We start from the raw sequence: 25,224 nt of genomic DNA on the forward strand, positions 1-25,224 counted from the left end.
ACAGATTAATTCAAGTCTATACATTTTGATCATGCCGCTCGGAGCCGGGTGGCGCGAGCGGTGGTTCGCGCGGCACGATCAAAATGTACAGAGTTCTGTTTTGGCCGACAGCGGCGGCCTCTTGCTATACCGCCACGCTGCGCGACGCGTGCGTCCAGTTCGCGGCCTAAAATAGTCGAGGGATATGACAAGTAAAATTTTATACAACAGTTTGTTTTCTGAGAAATAGAAATGATAGAAACCCTCGCGTCACCATATATCTTTAATTTCCTTCTAATTTCCTGGCTTTCGCCTCCCCTTAACAAAATGTTGCGAGGTTTGCAACACAAGAAATAAAACATCATAAACCACCAAATGTATTGCGAGACTTATTTAAACATCTCAAACAACAGACACTTTATTTAAAAACGTTCTTATTCAGTTATATTTCATTTAGGCTTATTTTGAACGCGTCGACAATTTGTACTTCAAAGAAACCATTATTTTTAACCGCTGACGCCAAAGGGTAGAGTTTAGGAATAAACTTATAATTGGGGCTGGAAATTTGAATTATTATATGGCTTGCGGCATCGCTTATATTAAGTTTTGAACGCTCATTTCAAATCGGTTTCTTTAAGACAAAAGGAAACTTTAATGTCATAAAGTTCTGAGGAAAATATTTGAAGACATTTTTAGCATTGTTTTGTGACAAATTAGACTGTAATTTTCATTTATTACACAGATACCATGTCGGGTATTTTTTTTGTTACTTTGTTAAATATTTTTATGACTTTTTTATATTACTTCGGTGGGAAAAACGGCACAGCTTGTTATTTGTGTGTTTACTACGTTAGATAGCAGAAGGTGTCGCAGAAAGCAAATCGGGACTGGAACCTCAGGTGGCATGAGCTTTCTCTGCCAAAAATGTGGGAGGTCGTGCCGCTCACGCATCGGCCTCCACAGTCTTGGTGACCCGTTGTCTAAACAGCAATGCTTAAATCGTCTGCAATAGACGCAAAGGCCTGTGAACGTGTTGACATTAAGGGACAAATGTAGGTAAGGTCAACTGAGGAAAATTTTACCGTTATTGCTCAAATACGATTGATCGGAATGCTCTTTATATTAAGTTGTATTTTCTCAAACTTGCAATGAAATCTTGACTGACTTACTACATATTAGGTCCGGAAATACTACGTATCTGGTGCGATGACTAAAGATGATATTTTAAGGAATTTCATACAGCCTTACACAACTAGACTGTAAAGCAATCTTCTTTTGTTTTTAAACATCAAATTGTGACACAATCTTGGCGTTCTACCATCAAATAGTAGTAGATGCGTTATTTGTTTTTGGCTGTGTACACCTACGAATAAAATAAAATAGACTACATTTTTTTTATCATTGCATATTTGAGAAAAGCACTAATCCATCTCGGCGAGAAACTGGGTTGCCGGCCGCGTATCCCTATATTCCCTATCCTCCTCGGCCGTAGTATATATGTACTCTGCCTGCAACCCTTGGTTTCCCGGCCTCTATAGTTATTACTATAGAGGCCGTCATATACTACTAGTAGATGACAGGAGCTCTTGTAGTTGTTTGAGAAAATACGTCAAATAGACGCAATTATCCCATAGTTGTATTTATCCCAATCAATTTAATTATCTGAACGTAATGCGGATTTGACCTAGGCTCACCCTATTATATAATAATTCACCGTTATTACAAATTATATGATAACCGTAGACGTATCACCTTTACCACACACAAATATATTGAGCAACATATCCGGTTGTCAGATATACTTAAACTATACCATTCAGAACATTCATCGCTCCTGAGGGCCTACCGCGAATACCGAAGTTCGCAAATTGCAGGCATCTTACTCTGTCACTCTAATTACGCCTTAATTGGAGTAAAAGAGATGTCTGCAATTTACGAACTTCGATGTTCGCAGTAGGCCCTCAGGGGTGATTGTTGTTCATCAAGAAAATGTTATAAAATATTCTCACGTTTAAGAATATATTCTGTCATCATATAAAAACAAGCTTTTAAACGTCTTATTTGAGGCCACGGCTAGATATTTTTGGTTAGTTTTTTTATACAACAAACATTGTTTGATAATACCTATGTGAATTCTTTATAACTAATATTTTCTTGCTCGGTTTGTCACTTCAGAGTGCATCACTTTCTAGAGTTTTGGCTTTTGCCTAGAAGCAAATATCAAGGGTTTTATGTATTTTGTTTTGTTGAGGCGATCGTTCGTTCGTCGGTAACACACAAGGCATTGCAAGACAAGGCATTGTTTGCGGGCTACGGATTATGCCCCGTGAACCTTGGCGTGAGCAAGCACTGATTAGGGCAAGCTATTTATCAAACAGAGACTATGAAGCGTACAAAGCATATGTAGTATAGAATAAACTCATATGCTCAATTTATGGAGTGTAAAGTTTTGACTTTTGTTAAAAAGCTACTAATTTCAAGGTTATTTCATATTTGGTTTTGTTGTGGCGAACACACAAGACACTTCTGTGACCGTTGGTGTGTGCAAGCATGGATTGAGGCAAACTAATAACTACTTATTAAACTGAGACTATGAAATATATAGAGCATATGAAGCATTGAAGCATAGAATAAACTCATACGATCACTTTCTAGAGTGAAATACACACTGGTCTAAAGCCTCTCGCCGAGTCTCAGAAAAAACCGGCCCAATCGGAAAAGGGCAAGACGAGACGTGTAAGCGAGTCGAGATGGAAGCAGTGTGTACACACTCGACCTGTCTCGGGATTTTTCAACGAATGTGTACAGCCGGTATAAATATTTGACTTTTGTCTAGAAGCTATTATTGTCAGGGGTTTTTCGTATTTAGTTTTGTTTTAGTGATCGCTCGCCAGCGTTGGTATTGTTGGTAAGGGTATTTTTTTTACATATTATGATAATTATTTACATATTATGATAATTTATAAATAGGTATAGAATAATTAATTAGGTACTAACATTAGGAACGTAAGTATATTAACAAATTTGTATGAGTCTTAAGTTACTCGAAATAAATGTTTTTCATTCATTAATTCATTCAAAAAGGTAAAATATTCAACAACGCTTTTATTAAACGATTAGGAAATGCTCCAAGAAGTGATATTGTATGGCGACTCGCCATTGGCGAGTCCCGGGAATTCACGGTTCCGAGACTGATGATGTACAGGAAACCAGTACCGAGAGCAAAATACATTATTTCTAAGAAGACATATCTATGTTGAGTAACTCAACTCAACTTGAGTTAGCAATTACTCGGTAGCGATGTTAAGGTATGGAAACAGTGTCTCGGTGCGCATTGTTTGCGCGCGACGGGTTAAGCCCCGTGAACCGTGACGTGTGCAAGCACTGCGCCAATCAGCAGGCTAATAACTGCTTATTAGACATACGTAGTTTCTGTGTGAGTCTATACAGATATTTATAGCTGACTATCTTGTGCCAACGACTTCGTCTGCGATATATATGATGTTGATGACAAATGAAAATCATCAAATCAAACCAAGTGGTAACAGAATCCTATACAAAATGACACTACGGGTACTGAATTCAATGACGTATTATTGTTATTAAAATACGTATTTGAATTCAGATCATTCAAATTTCGCTTTTCTTTAGTTAGAAGCCTCCACTTCTTTAACAATCTTTAACTGTAAATTGGTCCCACTTTTCTCCTCACTGTAATTCTGCCTTAACAGTTTACAAATTCGAATTTTGATGCATATTTTGGAGCAAAGTAGGAATAATCTTTGCGGTATATGTGCCATGCATACATTTCAATCTACAATTTACCACTACGTAGATAAGCCTCGGCTTGTATTTTCCTCGCGCATAGAATCGGGATGGTATTCTGTACGGATCAACGAAACCCGGTATATCGAGAGCTTAAATCCAAAGGAGCTTACTGCTATATACACAAAACCTTTAACATCCAGGAATGTTGCGCTATAAATTTGCAAAGATACTAATAGCATTTTATCCTACAATCTACGAACTACTTTATTTTTGAATAAAACTTGTGTAGGCAGCGATTTTAAATCTTAAGAAAAACTTCGGACTTTAGACTAAGTTATGACCAGTCGAGGTCAAATCTATATTTACAATTTTGCACCTTACCACTTTGTAATAAGGCAAAAAATGTAAAGATATCTTTCATCTCGACTGACCAACAGTCCTATTGGTTAATTCATATTTAATATTTTAAAATTTAAACGAATAAAGACAGCTTCTAGTTATTTCCTCGATCGCATTTCATCTTTGTTTCCATTTTATTGTTCATACACTAAAACTTCATGTATTCATCAAATATATAAAAAATGTATTTGAAATGTATACATTACAATACATTTCAAATACATTATGATTAAGACATTACTTTTAAGTTTCCCTAATAGGATTTTTTTATTAACGTATATTTACTTAGAGAGCGTTTTTTGCTGTCATTTCCATCGAGGGCCATAAAATTTTCTTACTTGTAGTTTCATATAATTAAGATAAGATAAGATATATATATAGTCGTACGGCGTTATTGTTTTAATCTGTCATTTTGATTTATGCATTTGCAAAAATTGGATAAACCATTTTACTAACTGAGGCTTGTAAAGTTCTATGTATAAGGGGGTACATATTTCTTCCGTCTTCAACGTTTTTTATGCTTGTTCCAGATATGACCTTGTGTAGTGCAGTGTTCAGTGGTAGTGCGATGTCACCATGAAGTTGTGGAAGAGCCTGAAGATCTCCATCGGCAGCCGGGCTGACCCCAAGGCGTTTAGCCAGGGTTTGCCGCAGTGGGGCCAGGGGTATGAGCTGGATGGTAAGTTTTTGCTCTATCGTAAACTAAATGCGGCTTCCCGTGGCTAAATATACTTTATGCAGCCATAAAGTTCATTCTGATGTGGAATGCCACATATTAAATGGGTACTAAGCCTAGCGGCCCGCAACATTGATGGTGTAGAAATCTCCATACTGATTCGCAATATGCGCATGTTGCGCAAGTATTTCCTTGACAAACTTTCATCTTCATCAACTTAATGATTCACACTTGGTATAATTATGTATGTATTAATATATGTATGTTTATTTGTATTAAGTATATGTGTAAGTTTATCAATATATAGTTTATATTCATATATAGTCTCGGTTACAAATTCATTTACTTTAAAAGACACTGCACCTACTTAATCTTTCTGGTTTAACCCACTGGTTCACTGGTAGAGAATGCCTTAAGGCATTAAGTCCGCCATTTGTACCTTCATGTATTGTGCAATAAAGATTAAATAAATAAATGATCTTACAATTCGATCTTACAATATGACACTAAAAATATCTCTTCTGATAAATATAGGGCCGAGGGGACGATTGACACGAGCGTTGGTTTAGAGCACATTGCTTTGTTGATGTGAAGATGGATCGTGGGCGCAGCCACACACACACATGCATAGGTAATAGTTGCATACATATACAACATCTTCTATACATTTTTTTTAAATAACCGGCTATATTTTACTATGTGAATATATAGGTTATACTGAGTTGTGACAAATTGTACCAGTTACCATTAGTCGTACCTGGGCATGCGAGAAAAGTGCACGTCCTGGCGAGCTCCCGCTTACCGATACAGAAAGAGACAAGCTCATGTTTAACAACGAGTATGACAAAGATGAATGGAATGCGGAAATAATAAAAAATAACAGATTTCTTCGTAGTAGTATTTTTAGTGCTCCTGATAACTAAGTATGTATAACCTATCTATAGTTGTATAGTATGTATATTAACTAAAACCATTTACTTAAATCCGTTCATATTTAGGTCATACTAAGCAACTTTTAATATGTCAACCCCGAAATCGCCAAAAAAAATTGACTCGCCCATAGAAAATGTCAACGTGAGATCAGCCAAAATGTACGTAAATGTATGTAAATGTACGTAATAAAGCCAAATTTTATTTCGTGATTTCGTGGTTGGTCCCATAGTAAAAGTTAGGTACTCGGTATGACCTATAATTCATCTCCCAAAATATTGCCGATTATTTAAAAAAACCCTGTACAAATATACTTTTGAGTATGTAGTTTTCATTTTAAAACCCATTTAACTAATGAATTCATACAAAAAGATCAAAGTAAAGATACCACATTCGGTAATGACAAAAAGGGAAACTGAAACAAAAGGATTTTAACGAATCCCCCGATATCAGCATGTTTCACGTGAGCGAATAATTGAAATTCCAATTTTCGACAGGATTATAAAAAAACTGTTAATTAAGAATTCTCTAAGAGAACTGTGGCCAATTCTGCTTTTACGAATCGATAGGTTTTCGTATTGTTTTGATATGACATTGATTTGTGTCACAAGAAATGTGTCGCACGAGAAGTTTCGTACATTGACTTGCCTATTTCTATTCATCATGTTATCGCTTATTTATATTGTTGTCGCGTCATTGGCGCCAGCATCATGGGCGGGAGAGTAATATTAATACGCACGTGCGACAAAGATAGAAACAGCCGGGTCATTGTACGAAGTTCCTAGTGCTGAGCGTCCATTCTTTATCATTTCGTCAGCACCAGAGCGTAAGCCACTATCGCTGATTGCTGGGCCAAGGTCATAACAAAGATTAAAACTATATCAAAACGCTACAATATACAATACAATACTATTTATTGAACACCTCATATAGTTGACAATAATAATCTTCCTAATAATATATAATCTTCCTCCATACCGTAAAAGCAAAAGACAGAGGACGAATTTGTTTTTGTAGTAAAACCTTTTTTGTAGGTAACAAAATACAGAGAACCCGGGTATTTTGACGCGAGATATTTTCGGGAGTAAATTTCACCGTAAATTAAGAGGGAAAGGAAGTAGATACTGCCTGTTATTAAATCTTTTTCCATTTTGAAGCCCCTAATTTGGTTGTTATTTAAAAAGAGTTCTGAAGAGCAAAAATGCTTTCATAAATGAACCTTTATTTCATACATTGTTCTTGCTATAATATATTCAATGTATTTGTTTTATATAAAACTGGTTATTTTATATTAATTTTTGCGCAAAGCTACAGTTACAAAGTATATATTTTAGGCTGCTTACGCAGTTAGGAGAATCAGGCAATTGACCAATGTTGAGACAGCTCGCTTTGTCTATTATAGTTATTTTTATAGTGTAATGTCATATGGTATTCTGGTTTGGGGCAAAGCAGCTGACATACAGACTATACTTGTCTTACAAAAGAGAGCCATTCGTTTTATATATAACTTAAGAGCACGTGAATCATTGAGAGAACTTTTCAAAGAAATTAATATTTTAAATGTAGCTTTCCAATACATCTATGATAGTATTATTTATGTTGTTAAGAATCTAGACTTCTTCACTAAGAATTCTGATGTCCATAACTTGATAGTTATAACACAAGAAATAAAAATAAGCTTTCTATCAGAAAGTTTCGTGTCCGCAAAATACAAAAGTCATTCGTTGGGCAATGCATTCATATTTATAACAAGCTACCTGACGATGCTTTAAGATTACCCTTGCCAGCTCTTAAGAATTACTTAAAAAAGTCATTGATTTTGAAGGCTTATTACAGAGTCGAGGACTATTTGACAGACAAACATGCATGGTCTAAACCAGGAACTGTAAATACAAGTGGCAATTAAAATCATTGTATTATGTGTACAGTTATAGGTGACACAGCTCAGGTAATTCTCGTTTGGTGAACAGGTCGAATTATTTAGATTTTTTTGTCGACAGTTTTTGTAATTTTTCCAAAAATGGCGGAGCTAAGAGGGTTCTCTAGGTCTGCAGCCCACAGAGCCACGAGTAATAATAATAACAATGGGGCAAGGTCAATGTCTAGACGTCATATATCGTAATAAACTTGATCAGCTAATAATCTAAGGAAACCTTTGTTATATTATTAAATGAGAAATATTGTATAGGTATTTGTATTTTTGTACCTCAATCTTAATAAGCGGATTAAAATAAATTAATTATGTATAGTAATTAAACAGCATTTTCAGATAATATTTACTTTTTAGAAAAATCACAAAGTTTTGGGTTTATTTCTACTCAAACTTAAGAGGACTATACGGCCGAATTCGAACCATGGTTCGAATGATGGTGGAGATGTAACAGAAATAGGCTAAGGGGGATAAAAATATGAAAGGTTGGTACAGTCAGCATCAAAAGTAGCGGATCAAATAACGCTTCATAAGTATCTACCATTCTATAACCACTTAATAAAAACTGATGTTGTCTATAACAACTGAGACTGTAAAAGATATACTTTGGAACCTGAATTTTAGAATTTTATCTATACTTGTATTTGGAAAAGTTATCTGAGATGTCAGATACTTTTGGCCCGTTGTTTCATCCGCTACTATTGATGCTGACTGTACTTTGAATACGCCTTTTGTTTTTTAGATTTTCAAAGTATATTTTCGTTGTTCATCTGTGTTTATAATTGAGTATTATAAACACAGATGAAGAACGAAAATACACTTCAAAATCTAAAAAACAAAAGGCGTATTCAAAAGTACCAATCTTGAGCCAAATTGGCAAATCGTTGCAATCTCAGTCGTGGCCGGAGGCAGCAATACAAGTATATTGGATGCTCCAAGGAAATGTCGAAACAAAATTCGAAATTAGCCGAAATGAGGTCCAATAGACGGAGAGCTGGCGACGGAAAATGGTACATTATAATGAGAGAAACGAAACTTTACAGTTCGCTATGTCGACAGCCGATAGTGAAATCAGGCTGATCGTTATGTCCCTGTGTAATGATTTTTCCGTAGTGGCAGGAACCAATATGAAATGAAATGAAATGAAAATAATTTATTTGAAACAACACAATCCTAAAATTAACAGACGTTGAACATGCAAATACAAATAATTTATTTATAACGCTAAGTTACATGCCATGAACATGATGGTTTTCATATCATTAGGCAATAGGCACATATTCAATTTGATTATTACACATTCAACGCATTTAAGTATCTATGCTTTATAAAGGTGATTAGATTATAATAAATAATATTTATATGTTAGGGAGATTGAAAAACTCGTCTATGGAATAAAATGTATTGCTAAGAAGCTACTTGCGCAATTTTAACTATGCATGTGACATATGCATTTTGTTGTCTCGAAGAGGATACCACTCTGCATGTGTCACACTTAGTGCAACGACGCTGATTTTCAGTGGACCCTTAAACTTAATAAAATAGAAAATAAATTTTTATAAACGTAAAAATACTAAAATCAATGTGAAGCAGGTATTCTCTTAAATAATGGCCGGCATAAAAACAATAAAAATTCTTTCAAAAACAGTAAAGAAGAAAGCTTTTGCTGGCTAGCCATTTTAGCTTGTATGATAATCACAATATGGCCGGCATAAAAACAATAAGAATTCTTTCAAAAACAGTAAAGAAGAAAGCTTTTGCTGGCTAGCCATTTTTCGGGGCTAGCTCTTAATCTACAAAATGCGGGGATTTCCGATAACGATGATTACTTTGCCTTTATTATAGATGTCATATTTAGCCCGTAATAAAACTAAATGGGTTATAGGGGCTTAGTAATCAGTGCTTCAACTGAGGGGCCTAATGTTCGTTTGATGGTCTTTGGTCTGATGACGGTCTGTTATTGTCAGAAGGCCTACCGTAAAACACGAAAATTGGAATATCGTTATATGCCTCTTTGTCGCTCGAGTATGCAAGAGTGATAGAGCAGGTAACGATATTTCAATTTCCGTGTTACACTGTAGGCTCTCTGATTCGACCCTCCTTGTTTATATTTTTTAACCCGTGTTCTTTAATCGTGATTTAAGGATGATGTAAATGAAAATTATTGGCAGAAACTTATTTTAGAGCTGCAATTGACCTGTACCTAAGTTATATTAGTTTCCTGATTAAATAGTTTGTATTCGTGTCACGATGTTATCGGAACCAAAAATAATGATAAATGAAATTGTTGGCAGAAACTTATTTTAGTACTAAAATCGAACCGTACCTAAGATATATTCGTTTCCTGGTTAAATAACTTGTATGATAATCACAATGTTATTGGAACCAAAAATAAATAAAAATGAAATGTTGGCAGAAACTTATTTTATACCGGTTCCCTGATCAAATCGCCTACAATCAGTAAGGGATGGCAATGCCTCTCGTGTTTACGGAACCAGAAGGAAAATGCCGGGGTAATGTCGCATAGGTAAATGAAAGCTTTCAGGGGATTATGGGATCTACGTCTTACCTAAATAGGGGAGAATACCTACTTAAGTAAGTATAGCTAATAATACTGTTTAGGAGTATTTAGCAAATTAAATGAACAGCCTCCTAGCTTAACTAGGCTAGGTTACTACTAGAATATACTTTTCACGCCACAGTTCGGAAATGTGGTAATAGACGGTCTAAAACCAAGCTAGAAAGTAGGCAATAGCTGTAGCACCTGAACCACCATACAATGTTTCATTGTTATCATCATCTGTAATTGGTGATCATTGTTATTATCATTGGTGATGGTAAAAGGTCTTTTTGTGGCGCAATTTTTTCCTTCAAAAATAAAATTAGGTTATTTACAGGGCCAATTACTTGTTTAAAAAAAGAATCGTCAAAACCATTCAGTTCACGCTTAAGGCTTTTTACTTTTGTAGCTGTTTATGGTTTTTTTTTGCAAAAACGCTTCTAAGTTTAGAGTCGGTTTGAAGCAAACAACAGAAAAACGCCTCTTAGAAGTGATCAAAAAAGCAAAAAAAGGGGGGATCGGAAAATACTTACTGAATCGGATGTGAATCGGGATGGGAATCGGGTGTGAATTGTGTTTGGCTAAAAAATACAAGAAACACGTACCTACGCTATAAAAATGAGGTCTTCTAGTGAAGGAAATATAAACGTTCCTGGCAAAAATACATCGCGTTCTTTCAACAATTGTCCTCACGCCAATATAAATATTAATATTTATAGTTATGCAAATGTTGTCTTATTTCCTCGCAGTAGTCGTGAAAAGCACTATGTAATGCCTCGGCCGGAAACGCTAAACATGGAATCGTATTACTAACTCACTCGTCCATCTTTGAGCGATTTTCTGGACTCTCCTACTATGTACTATAGGCACACCCTTAAAATGGTAACCAAGGTTCTCCGAAAAATATTTCGTGTGATGAATAAAATAAAAATAGAGTTTGTACAGACACGGTCTTAAATTGTTGAGCCATTTAGGGTTCAAGCTAATTTGGTTGTTTAATACCTTAAGACCGTCACTTTCTGTCTCTATACTACTTTTTAAGGTTTCATACCCAAAGGGTAAAACGGGACCCTATTACTAAGACTCTGCTGTCGGTCCGTCTGTTACCAAGCTGTATCTCATAAACCGTGATAGTTAGACAGTTGAAATTTTAACAAATGATTTATTTCTGTTGCCGCTATAGTGCAAAATAATAAAAAACACAATAAATATTTAAAGGGGCTCCCATACAAAAAACGTGATTTTTTTTTCGTTTTTATAGATAATGGTACGGAACCCTTTGTGCGCGAGTCCGACTCGCACTTGGCCGGTTTTTGATTAAGGCCAACAATTCATTGCACGTTGAAATTGTTACACAACCCGTGATGCTAATCTCGTGGCATATCACTAGCTATCATTAAACAAAGTTAACCATCATCTTCTATACATATAATAAAGCTGAAGGGGGTCGAAAGTCTGTACATAGAAGATATTCGAAAAAAAATAGGCTGGGGATACTAAGAATCGTTAACAGAACACGTTCCAACAGTTTTTAGAATTTTTGTCTGTTTGTCTGTTTCTCTGTTTGTCTGTTTATTTGACCTCGCATCACGTGAAAACGGCTGAACGGATTTTGATGCAAACTTCACTAATCTGTCGAGAAAATGCCCGGCCAAGTTATAGGCTATAAAAATTCAACCCCTAGAAGGGGGGGGTAGCCACTACACTCGATTGAGTTAAGTTTGCACCTGAATCTTATGGCGCTACTTAGGAAGGAGGTGCAAACTTTTACAACAAATATGTGCTACGAGTATCGAGTACCCTGCTAAACTAACAGATATGGTGCTGAAATTAAGCCACCGAGGAAGGATTTTGCCAAATTAACTCGAAAGTTAGAAGAGGGGGGTACGGATATCAATTCAATTTCAATTGTGTTTATGTAATAATACAACGAAATTAAACGACAGTAAATTAATTGCCATACATTGTACAGTGCCATCTTTTGGGAAACTGAGTAAAAATTTAGTAATCAAGTAAACTAATAATTTTTAAGAAAAAAAAACCGACTTCAATGAGGTAGACCGGTGAAAGAACGATTATTGTTGATTTTTGATTTCATACAATTAAATTAAAAAGACAGCGTCCTACGCCTAATTATGTATAAAAGGAGGTAACATGTTTTTTTTTTGTCGCTGCACCCACCTTGACACATTTCAGATTTGCCCTATGGTTGACTGGTAAGATACCCGCAATAGGGTATTCGACTGTATTTAAGATAAATTATTTCACACCATGCATGAAATAAAGCACCAGATAATTATTAAAAAAACTAAATAGGATAGAAATATAAAAATGTGTCTTGAAAACCTAACTACTTGACAAACATGCACAGAGAACAAATTGCCAAACGTGAACTATGCATCGTTGAAGAGTTCCATTCTGTTCATCATGAACAGCTCCACTTCATCAAATGTCATTTCTACAAATGTAAATACTTGATTTGTTGATGAAAATACAAAAATCACTATATGTATTCCTTTCACATTTGAAGAGTTCCCTCGATTCCTTATGGACCCCATCGTCAGAACTCGAACTTGACAAAAATTTGTCTTGAAAATCTAATTTACTTAACAAACACAGCGAAGAGGACAAATCGCTAAACGTGTACTGTGCATCGTTGAAGAGTTCCATTCTGATCATCATCAGCAGTTCCACTTCATCAAATGTCACTTTTTTTAATGAAAATGCTAGATTTGTTAAAGAAAATACAAAAATCATTATATGTATGACTTTCATATTTGAAGAGTTCCCTCGATTCTCCTCCTTTTGAAATCTTGAAGTCGGTTAATAATGAGTTTACTTACATAGTTAAGTAGTGGCCAAATCAACACACATATCAACACGCGTATAACTGCATAATTATCTAAAAAAATATTTTCTCCGTCATGAATTCCTGTAGTTGACTCTGTTCACCCAGCTCAAATCACCTGGGTCAATTAAGTAAACTAAAAATACACTTTATTCACCTTTACGTCATTGTCAAATTTGTGACATATTTTTCGTTTACTTTGTTCACCCAAGGTGCATTAGGTAAACTATTAGTTTACTTAATGTACTTGTGACCAACTGCAGGTGAACTAAGTTTTTTTAAAGTTTATTTGATGTATTTATGACCGAATGCAGATGAATTAAGCTGACTTAAATTTAATGTTCACGATGAATTGCCGATGCACCAAGTATATTTTTTCTTCGATTTAGTTTTCCTAACAGGGTCAAGTATTATGATAGTTCCTAAATATAGTAAGTTTACCTGAAATAAATATATTCAAGACAGGAACTGACTTCGCAGTAGAAAACTAATTTGTTTTGTTCTACTACTGAGTTCCGAATAAAATAATCCGTTAAATCCTATTGCAATGTATAAAATTTTATTAAAAATTATGAGATTAGGCCAAACGGGTCTTATAACTCTTATAATATTACCAGGAGAATGAATGCAGTGTATAATTGTTTAAATGAAACGGCCATAGCATGCTCATTGATATATTCAAAACGAAGGAATTTCAAAGAGAGCACTGATGGCCTAGCGTTAGGTAAGTACCACGTACCACAAAATGAGCAAGTAAGTAGTTTCTGAAATTACTGAAATGTTTTAAGTGCAAGAAAAACGTGTAATACTAGACACAAAAACGATTCCAGTCTACTTAATACTGTACAGAAATATCAGTGAGACTGCAAGTTTTCTGAATAATAAGTAATTTACAAACCGAGGAAAGGTTTATAAAAATTCCAAATGAAATGTTTAAGCTTTGTGTCCACTTTAGCTAGTGACATCTCGTATGCGATAGAAGAACTCAAACTGTAAGGTGGCGAGTAGCCGAACTAACCATAGGTATATCTGTCAATAATGTTGGCTCCACATGATAACTTTACACGCTCGAAAAAAGTATCTAAAGGACTCATCAAGGAGGTTACATTGTTAAATACGACTAAATTACGTAGGTCGTTTTCGAGTATGTTGACGGCAAAGTAAAAACTTGTTTTTAATTTCGTCGTAATGCTTATATTCTGTCCCTCGCTCCCTGTCACGCATATAGCAATTCAATCCAGTATTTTGGTGGCATTTGTAAAATGGGACAATTTTGCCAGCGTCAAGGTTGAACGATCAAATTTATATAAAGATTTCACCATATAAAAATGTGCTCGTAAAGCATGACGTTGTACGGTGATTGCTCATAGTAAAGTGATAGCAGCGGGCTAAGCACGGTCGCATTTTTATCGCCTGTCACCATGCTTGTCACGTTCTAATAGGTATGTAAGTGCGAAAGTGACAGGCATAGTGACAAATGATAAAAATGCAACCATGCTGCCACCGCTGGACTTTACAAATTTAATAGCTACGATGGATTGCCGGGCTTCCTATAATTCCTTACTAATACCTCACTAAAACCTCTTTAGTTAATAAAACATTCATATATCATTCAGATACTTTATTTAACGTATATAAATTTGACTAACATTTGCTTGACATTAGAAAAAAATCATAACGTTTGTGTTATAAATATTACAATAATGTCCTTCCCCTCCAAAGTGTGCCAGCGCCACTAGGTAAACACCACATTTTTATAGGAATATAACGCTATGGTGGCGCTTAACTCTGTCGCAGTGTGAATGCAATCAGTTTTCGTGTGCTGTCGCCATTTGTATGGTTGGTGTACACACTGTCGTGTCGGATAAAGCTAATTCTGCTTGACATTTGCAATGTCAAATTAGGCTAACATAGGTCAATCTAAAGTATGGACGGTAGAGAAAGGACGACAATCTCTTATGGCAGAACTATTGCAAAAGTGACCAGCTTTCAGCTTTAACCGTTTGAACGCCAAGAAAATAAAATAAAAGCGTCGTTATCTAGTCCACAGCGCCAAGGCAACTATAGGTGTCATGACGTACGCTGTCAAAGTAAACTTTTTTCAAGTAAGGGTTAGGTACAAAAGGTTAAATTATAGTTCCTAATAATCTCTCCAGTGGCGCTAGGTAGGCTCGTCGTAATTTGGTCGGGTTATTTGCTGCCCCTCCCCATTTCATCTCTATATTATTATACGTATATGATTCATGTAATATCCATGAGCCTACCTAGCGCCACCGGAGAGATTAGGAACTATTATTTAACCTTTTCAACGCTTTCTCCCTCGCATCAAAATGTGGCATACACGCCAATATGTCAAATATTGAGAAACGAATTTAAACCTTATCTGTCAACAGTAAAATTGCTTTGACAGCGTCTGCCATGACCTCTTTAGTGGTCGTTGGCGTGGTAGGCACGACAGCACACGACCACTTTAGTGGCTCTTGGCGTTCAAAAGGTTAAAGCTGAAAGCTGGTTACTTTTGCAATAGTTCTGTCATAAGAGATTTTCGTCCTTTCTCTACCGTCTATGGACGCAGGATGGGTGATAGGTTAGGATGAGCGAAAACGAGATATGCAGTACAAATTAACATTCTGAACGCCAAAAATACCTAAAATCGTCGTTACTTGTCGTACCCACAGCGCCAAGGACACCTATAGGTGTTCTGGCAGACGCTGTCAAAGTAACCTTCACACTTTCGAATACCTAAGGTTTACATTGGCCCCCTTGCGCCCGGGATTTTGGTGTTTGACTGATGTTGTGTTTATGACATAAAGCATTCAAAGGGTTAATGTATGGGTATCAAAGAGAATTTGAAATAGAGGTGGATTGTAAAAAAAAACTTTGTAACCACGATAAATTACTGCCATTTTCCGACACATGATTAAAACTTTTAGAACGCCATTTGACTTTGATCATTATTCTTTCACTGATATATGTTAAATTTGTTAATGAATAAATCTAATAGATCAAAAGCCAAATGCATGGCGGTATCGTTTCGAGCGATGGCGCCACGACCTTTAGCCAATGCTCAGTATGATGTTGCCACTTTTTATTCGTGCGTTCCAAAAGTTTTAATCATATGTCGAAAGATGGCAGTAACTTTACTGTGGCTACAAAATTTGCTCTTTGGTAATATGTAGTCGCCATTATATATATCGGAGCGGCCAAGATACTCACAAATATCTGAACATGCCTCTATTGTCAAGGCGTTAGAGTGCATGTTTCGATTTTTTTGTGCACTTCGGCCGCTTCGTTATGAGCGGTTTCAGCCTAGCGTATACGGCCCTTACAGCAATACGAGCTTATACGCGCGTTACATTTCCCTGCATTTGCTTTTTACGGGCATACGCGCGCGTTACTTTTACCTACATTTAGTCTATACCAGCTTACGCGCGCGTACACGTACGCTTGTATAAAACGCTAATCGGAAACGGCCGTATACCTCATGGTGACACGCGACTATTAGTATATCTAAATTGACCAACGTAGACCCGATACGTACTTCGGACGTAAGTATGGAGTTCTCTACCGTCCATAGACGTAAGGTTAATGTACTAAGGGGGTTAATATTACGGCTTTGTTGATTAATGCGTTGTTTATGGTCACCAAAAACGATTTTCACGGTAGACCATCGAGGTCTACCGCGAAAATCGAAATTTCTCTATCCGCCATTGTATCGCTCGTTTATGCAAGTGATAGACGGATAGCAAAATTTTGATTTTCGCGGTAGGCACTTCATTCTGATTTTTTTAACCCTTTGAACGCCAATAACACCTAAAGGCGTCGTCGCTCGTCGTGCCCACAGCGCCACGACGCTGTGGGCACGACTAGTAACGACGACTTTAGAAATATAATACTGCATTCCCTTTTACCATAATTATACCTTATATAAACGATTTTGTAACGCTACTATGTAAACTAAATAAAAAAGAGTTTAAAAATCTTGCCCTTGGTTCCACTCTAATAATAGGACGTACAGTAACGTACGTCTGAAATATACACCACCTTAATATATGGGCAATAAAGTCGTGTACACATATTTTTGGTACTTTTTTTGTATCGATATTTTCAGACGTGCCCGTACTATTATAGCAGTTTGTCATCCGTTTGCATATATCACATACACAGACCATTTGTCACAGTTAAAGCTTTCACTACTTAAATTTATTTTTTAGGAAATTTCATGTCACCGGTGAGTGACGTTAATCAGTCCGCTAATTGCGGTTGGTGCGACTGGCCCTTAGTATCGCTTTCAGACTTCGGTTACTAGACATCTCAGTCATTCATTTTCTTCTTGGTCGAATCATCAATTACATAATCAGTTTAACTATTCTCTTTCAGCCTTTTACATTAATATATTATATTATCTATACGACTTTGTATTGTCTCGCCGACTGCATCACATTTCCTTACGATAAGTTTCCTTCTTGTCTATAAGTGATCGATATACTCTTATCACAGGCCATTTACATTATATACAGCTTATATAAGTATTACATTTTAAGTGCAATTTCCAAGGCCTCTGCATGCTGCTAATGTAATACTAGTTATTTTTTACGGTCACCAAAAACGTACCAAGAAGTTATCTGTAACCGTACGCATTGTTATCCAATCCATTATTATAGTTAACCATCTTCTACCTGCGACTTCGTCTGCGTGGGATGATGATGATGATTGATAAAAACTATCCTATTATCTTCCTCGGGCCTCAAACTACCTCCAGAACAAATTTTATCTAAAGCGGTTTAAGCGTGAAGTGGTAACTGAGAGAGAGATAGAGAGAGAGAGAGACAGACGGACGGAAAGCCGAACCTAATATAGACATAAAACAGCTCTAGAATAGCTACATACTCGTAGTCTTAGCCTACAGGTACAGTTGACATAAAAGTGTTTAAGAGGTTCACCGAGCCACAGGTAGCTGTATTGGTCGCTATAATGCATGCTACTTGTGAGAAGTTAGTGTTATAGCTTAAAGTGAATCGTACTACCTTAACATCCATACACGCAATAAACAGCTGCTATTTGCGTTTTCTGGGTCTAAACAGGCGTAAAAAAGTCTTTTAGAGCTCCTTATATCGGAAAAGAAAATAATACTTTACACTTATGAGACGCTATTGTAGATCCTGTAGTTACAAACGAGTTACATCTTAATAATGATGTTACTGGAGTCTTACAAGCTAAACCTATAGCTTAGCAAGTACCTATAACGACATCCTAAGGTGACTAATTAATCAATAAATAAAATAAAAACTATACATTATAACGTAGGTACTTAACAAAAATAGATAGAATTATTACACAATATTGTCATTCTGTTGGTATTTATGCACTTAGTACAGAACTTCTCGTATATTGTTTCTTCTTCTCTAAAATTTAATAAGGTGGGCAGCAAATATTAAAATGGTATACTTTATGAATTGTATATACAGATGTCAATCACAATGTAATAAATTAACTGTGATGATAAACTGTGGCCATCGTGGGACTCGAACCCACACCTCTGGATTGCCGATCCGAAATTTGTATCATACTTTTATAATAAGAGTCCCTTTAAAATATGAATAATAAAATACGTATATAGTTATTGACAGTGTTATTAATTTCGCCGTCAAAATCTGCAGAGAACGTTATCAATGGACAACAATATTTACATTCATCTTTTCGCCATTATATTTCACTCCAAAAGGCAAGCTTGGATCACAAAAAAATGCAACCTGAGTAGATAGCAATAAGGAAAAAAAATGTACAATAACCTCATCAAGTGTTACAAATGTTGTCCAAAAAAAGCTGAAAGGCTCATCTATATAGGTCTAATACTTAATGAGTAATACTTATAGATACTTAATTTACGCTATTATAGCATGCACTCGTCTACATCTTATTTCTTCCACTAACCCTATTGTCATGTCATATATGTAAGTAAGTAGAATTAAACCCTCAAAAGTACCGTAGAAGTGACTTTAATACTACATACAAGTTTAAGGTTGACATAATATATATCAGGACGATACAAGAAAAAAGGGCCTTTCTCAAATTGGTAAAAAGGAATGCTTTTCTTACTACTACTACTAAACACATACCATGGGCAATCGTCATAGTCTCAATTTATGGATCCCATGAATTAATCACACAATAAAAATGTCTGTGCATTAGAACAGAGTATATCCACAGAACGTAACATTCTGATATACTATGTCCGGATGATACTGTCTTCTAATGCACAATATAGTTGTTTTATTAGGCAATATGGAGAATTAATAATAAATAGGCAAACTTATACTAATACATTTAAGGGTAAATTGTCTTGTTTGCTTCAGGTTCGATCTTATAGGCTGGTCACACATATTAAAAGTAGATACTCGCATCTCTGAAAAAGAAATTGTGCGTTTTAGTTTTGGTTACGCTTACCTAGGGTGACTGCTATAGTTATTGGCCACTCCTAACAAATCAGGAAGAAAGAAGCCAATTGAAGTCTTATTGTTATGAGTGGCCAATTCCTATGTAGTGGCCAATAACTATAGCAGTCACCATACTTAATTTATTTTTTATACATGAAACAAGCGTTTCAAATTTAGTGCTCTCTAAATATTTTAATTTCAAATTATTTATTTTCAACCATGTACACAAACACATACAATACGTACCTACATAAAATAAAGTAACACACAGTCATAATACCTACAACATTGGGAACAAATCAAATCATATTATTAAATATTTTGATTTGTGTTTTTTTTTTATTAAGTAGTCACAGTAGTAAGTCGACATAGTAAGTAAGTAAGACATAGTAAGGTTTCTATCCAAAAGGCTACAAACAGTTATCTTAGTTTCAATTCTGCTAAGTGGTGCAGTAAGTGGATTGTAACATCTATATTTTCTTACCAGGATTCGAACCTGGGACCGCCTACTTCTCAGATAGGGTCGCTTAGGCTTAAATTAGGCTTAGTCTTCGTCTCAGTTTAAAGTAGTTTGTAGGGATCCTTCTTACAAATATCAACATCTTCGTCACATGTAATATACGATCACACATACATACTTAACGATATAATTCCATACTCGTACATACCTACGTGCACGGCAAATACTTCGCTTTACATTATGATACAAAATCAATAGATATAAATAAGGCTTAATTAGTACCTACAACACAAGCCTAGGTACCTACAACACAAGCCTTATTGAGCTTACTGAGGGACTTAGTCAATTTGTGTAATAATGTCCTATAATATTTATTTATTTATTAGTAACATAATTAGGTACTTATTATAATGAAAGGGTTTTTTTTTGCAATGTTTCAAATTGGCTAAGAGGTAGTTAGTTAAAAATATGTATTGCGTACGCGATCCAATACTCCCTTCTCATCTCCTGTAGACAGGATTTCAGGATAAAACTAACCTACATCCTATCTCCGAGGACTCCCTGAATTGAACTTCATTTGAATCAGAGTTAGATACTAATCGCATTTATAATATTAGTAGGGATTTACATTTAACATTACACTTATTAGATATACCTAGTCAAATGTTCCGAACTCTACAGCCGCTACTTATACGTATAGTCAGCATCAAAAGTAGCTATCATTCTACATACATTCATACACACATTGGACATACATGCCTACGCATGTGTAGTCTTTAAGAAGCTAATACTAAGTACTATAAGTTTAAATTTAAAAAAAAAAAACAGTGATAATTACAACAATGTCACCTCACAACCATCTAAGAACCATCGCTGGTGTATCACAAATGCTTTACATATAACTTAACCTAAAGAGATACGTCTCTATACACAAAAAACCGGCCAAGTGCGGGTTGGACTCTACGAAGGGTTCCGTACAATTATCTATAAAACGGCAAAAAAATATGTTTGTTGTATGGGAGGCCCCTTAAATATTTATTTAATTTTGTTTTTAGTAGGTATATGTTGCTATAGCGGCAACAGAAATACATTATCTGTGCAAATTTCAACTTTCTCACTATCACGGTTCATGAGATACAGCCTAGTGACAGACGGACGGACGGACAGACAGACAGACGCACGGACGGACAGACGGACAGACGGACGGACGGACAGACGGACGGGCGGACGGAAGGACGCACAGATGGACGGACGGACGGACGGACAGACGGGCGGACGGACGGACAGACGGACGGACGGACGAACAGACGGACGGACGGCCGGACAGCGGAGTCTAAGTAATAGGGTCCCGCTTTACCCTTTGGGTACGGAACCCTAAAAAATCAACTGCGAGAAAATACTTTTGAACGCGAACTGTACTGATATATTGGAAAAGTGTTCGATGGTGGCAGATACTTTTGGCGCGTTGTTTTATCCACTATGATAGATGCTGACAGTACCACTCTGAAGATTATTTAAATAAGTATTTAGGTTAAATCTACACACCTACTTACAAAATAAAAACAAGCCAATATTGTCACCAATATAATTATAAATTATCTCCGTTTCAATTTGACAACATCGCTCCGATGACACCTGATCACCGCCGTAGCCAAACTAATGAAGCTTTTCGTCTAAGCAATGCAAAAAAAAAACACACATTAAGGGATGATGAGTTACACATTAAAGTTTCCTAGTACCTATAGGGGAATATGACATAAAAAATATTTTATTTCTGTTACGCACGACTCATATTTGGTACCAACTATTTATGTATATTTGTAGCCATTGTACTATAGTTCTCTACCTTGACAAAAGTACTTACATTAATTTTAGGTAACAGTTCTCACATCGTAACAAAAAGGTTACCAAGGTATTTGCAAAAAACATATCAATTAAATTCCCGTACGAGGATTCGAAGCCAGGCTCGCCTACTTCATAGACAGAGTATTGGTAATACGAGTATGTACTCGTAATTAGTGGTTCTTCTCTAAGCTAACCCACAGACATAACTCGGCAATATTATGCGATTCTTTTTTCTGTTTCTTGGGATATCAGTATATTTGTAATTTATTCATTTATTTAATCATATGACACTATTACAAATGTTGGTCGAATTTCAAAACAAATAAAAAAGTATCAAGGTTAATCACTCAGTGGGTTGCGTTTTCATAATGAGAAAATCGAGACTTTTCGAGGATAAATTCATATGATCTTAAATTACTTAAAGAAGATATAGGCTTACATATCTTTGACTTACTTGTTACGAACATACATGCCTGCGCATGTGTAGTCTTTAAGAAGTTTAAGTTTAAATTTAAAAAAATCGACAATTATAACAATGTCACCTCAAAACCATCTAATAACCATCGCTGGTGTATCACAAATGCTTTACATATAACTGCAACTAGATCAGTAGAACTGATTTGGAAATAATTGGGAATATACATTTCTATGTATACACAATATCTTACCATAAATGCATTTTATATAACGTCTCGGTTTCGTCAGGCATAAGTTTCCGACTGTTAAAATAAGGATCGCCCTCCACTTCTTAATTATTATAAGAAGGTAGCTCAACATGGTTGCTCTGGTCCATTCATGATTTGTCTCCTTGTATATCCAGGCCAGTTGAAAGCAGATTTGCAGTTATGAAAATAAAAAACATTATCAGTCACAATCACTTATATTTTAACTGAAAAATACACTCACATAATTAAAGATAACTTAAATAACTTTAAGCCCCTTCTTACCCCTTAAGGGTTAAATTTCAGAAAATCCTACCTTAGGGCACCTCTACACCATTTGTACTATATATGTAATGTTTTAAATTTCATAGTTTTAACTTCAACGATTTATTAAGCTGTATGTGTTGTCTGTCAGTATATAAGTAACGAAACTGTTTTATAAATATGTAAGATTTTGCCAAAAAAAAAGCTTTTATCTTTTTTGGGTACAAACCTTTGTCGCTGACTGTACTTTTCTTACCATAGGTAACTAAATACTCATCGAGATAATTCTAAAAACCCCAAACACAATATAGTTCCGTTGTTTCATCACAGAGTTTCTATGGCCACCTCCTGTATCCGTCATCAGATCAGCTCGATGGTACCATAATATTGCATTGTCACCCGACTTATATGTTATTATGTGTGCAAATCTTCAGCTTAATCGGGAATCGGGAAGTGGGTCAATTTTAGTTTCCAAGATTTGACCCACCCTAACTAACAAACTTACATACTAACAGAGCAAGTTAAATAAAAGCTTGTATGGGCTTACATAAACAAATAAAGATATCCGTGTTCATCATGCTAATAAATGCCCTTATCGGGAATCGAACCCGGGATTTGCAGTTTTGTGGGTAGAATCACCAGCAACTACTCGTAAGCTAAGCGACCGTCGTAGATTGCCGACTTGCTGTAACATTACTAAAACCTGGTGCTTATATAAATACATACTTTGTCAAAATTCAAAACTAGTAATTCATTTTTCATTTTCTTCTTCTGGAACTTACTTTGCATAAGTATCTAAACAATCGTTTTATAACGGTTAAGCTAATTTAATAAAATGAAACCTGTAAGTATGTGATATGAATAAACTAAACTAAACTATCGGACGGGCTGGGCCGTACGCCTGGTTGCCTCTGTAAAAAAGAGTAGCTTATACGTTTTTACTACCTACATCCTAAATGTCATTATCATTATTATACCTATATACACTCCTAGTCTAATGGCTCTAACATACAAATAGACAAACAGACAGACAGACGGACGGACGGACGGACGGACAGACAAAGGACGGACAGCTGGGAACGGACGGACGGACGGACGGCCGACGAACGAACGGACGGACGGACGGACGAACGGGCGGACGGACGGACGGATGGATCTTTATTGCCATTTTGGCTACGAAACCATTAATTCTAAATATTAGAACGTCGTGCTCGACTATAGTTAACTTATAACAAATAATGCTTATAACCTCGGAATACAACAAGTATAATAATAATAATAACTTAAGAGTAGTGAAAATACCTTTGAAATCATTTATTACTCACATATACTTGTGCATCTTATTTCAATTGTTCCAAACATGACTAGGATAGGTAAATTGGTTTATTATGGAGTTCCGTTAATCATTATACGATCTTAATGAGCACTAGAACAGGTCCTCTTTTTCAACAAATAAATCTAATGATCAGATATGGAATATAATTAACAAAGTATCTACCTAACTACAGTATTTATTTGTAAAGAATAAATATAGTGGTTTTTAGGTGGCAATTGGTTGCTTATTCTGCTATTAGTACTTTACAGGTTATACCAGCATGCTAATATCTTACGAACGACTATAAAGCTATCATCATAATACTTATAAGTAAACATTGACGGTGTAATGTTTTTTAGGAGCAGCTCCAATTCATCAAGAGTAATTTATTCTTTAGACACATCAAAGACATGCACACAAAAACTGTTAAAATCATAACTCTATCTTTTTGGGTTTGTCGTTATCTCGTTAAATAAAATCAGCCGGATGGAGAGCCTCCTCCTTTTAAAAGTCAGTTGGAAATACAATAATAATTATCGCAGGTCTGCTAGTCCGCTATACTTATAGTCAACAGCAGCAAACGCATGCAATCTTAGTAGAATAAAAGTCAACTAACCTTGTCAATAGGACGGAACACTGATCAAATCTTGGGAATTTATGGTTTTTATTGTAAATTAGTTTGGTAGATTTTCTTTTAGAATTATTTTCTGTAAATAAATTTATGATTTTAAATGACACCCGATATAAAATGACAAATGTCACTTTTATTTTTTAGTGCTTTATTCATAGACTATGATGACGCCTTTCTAAGATGTTTGGACTAGATTGTCGATTTTAACCTTGGAGGATTTGACAATTGGAGACGCCTTGCCTGAATTTTCTGTACAAAACAAGCCTGTTACAGTCTACTGATTTTTGCGGAGGAGGGGCACGTCAAACATCTATGAAATTATGACGTAGAAAAATAACACTTGCTCTGCGTGTGCTATCAAAATCGTTGAAGACTTGTCTTGTTCTGACTGTAGTCGTGCCCACAGCCCCACATCGCCAGGGACAACTAAAAACGTCTGTCATAAGACACTGTCAAAATAAACTTGACACTTACAAGTTAGGTATACATTAGCTTGCTTGCGCCCGGGACCTTGGCATGT

The 25,224-nt window shown here is 35.7% G+C and overlaps 1 protein-coding gene across 3 annotated transcripts in view; it reads left to right on the forward strand.

Moving 5' to 3' along the window:
- The window catches only part of LOC133519599 (glutamate receptor-interacting protein 1), a 629,013-nt gene that overhangs the window by 207,299 nt on the left and 396,490 nt on the right, over positions 1-25,224 (forward strand). For 2 of the 3 annotated variants that reach the window (XM_061853622.1, XM_061853624.1), the window contains exon 2: positions 4,677-4,825. In XM_061853622.1, coding sequence (XP_061709606.1) covers positions 4,723-4,825 — 103 coding nt within the window. In that variant the 5' untranslated portion in view covers positions 4,677-4,722. Of the gene's footprint in view, positions 1-4,507; positions 4,826-25,224 lie in introns of those variants that run through there. The other variant, XM_061853623.1, reaches the window with a different exon arrangement.

The sequence above is a fragment of the Cydia pomonella genome, chromosome 7, assembly GCF_033807575.1.
Source record: "Cydia pomonella isolate Wapato2018A chromosome 7, ilCydPomo1, whole genome shotgun sequence".
NCBI classification, from domain to species: Eukaryota; Metazoa; Arthropoda; class Insecta; order Lepidoptera; family Tortricidae; genus Cydia; species Cydia pomonella.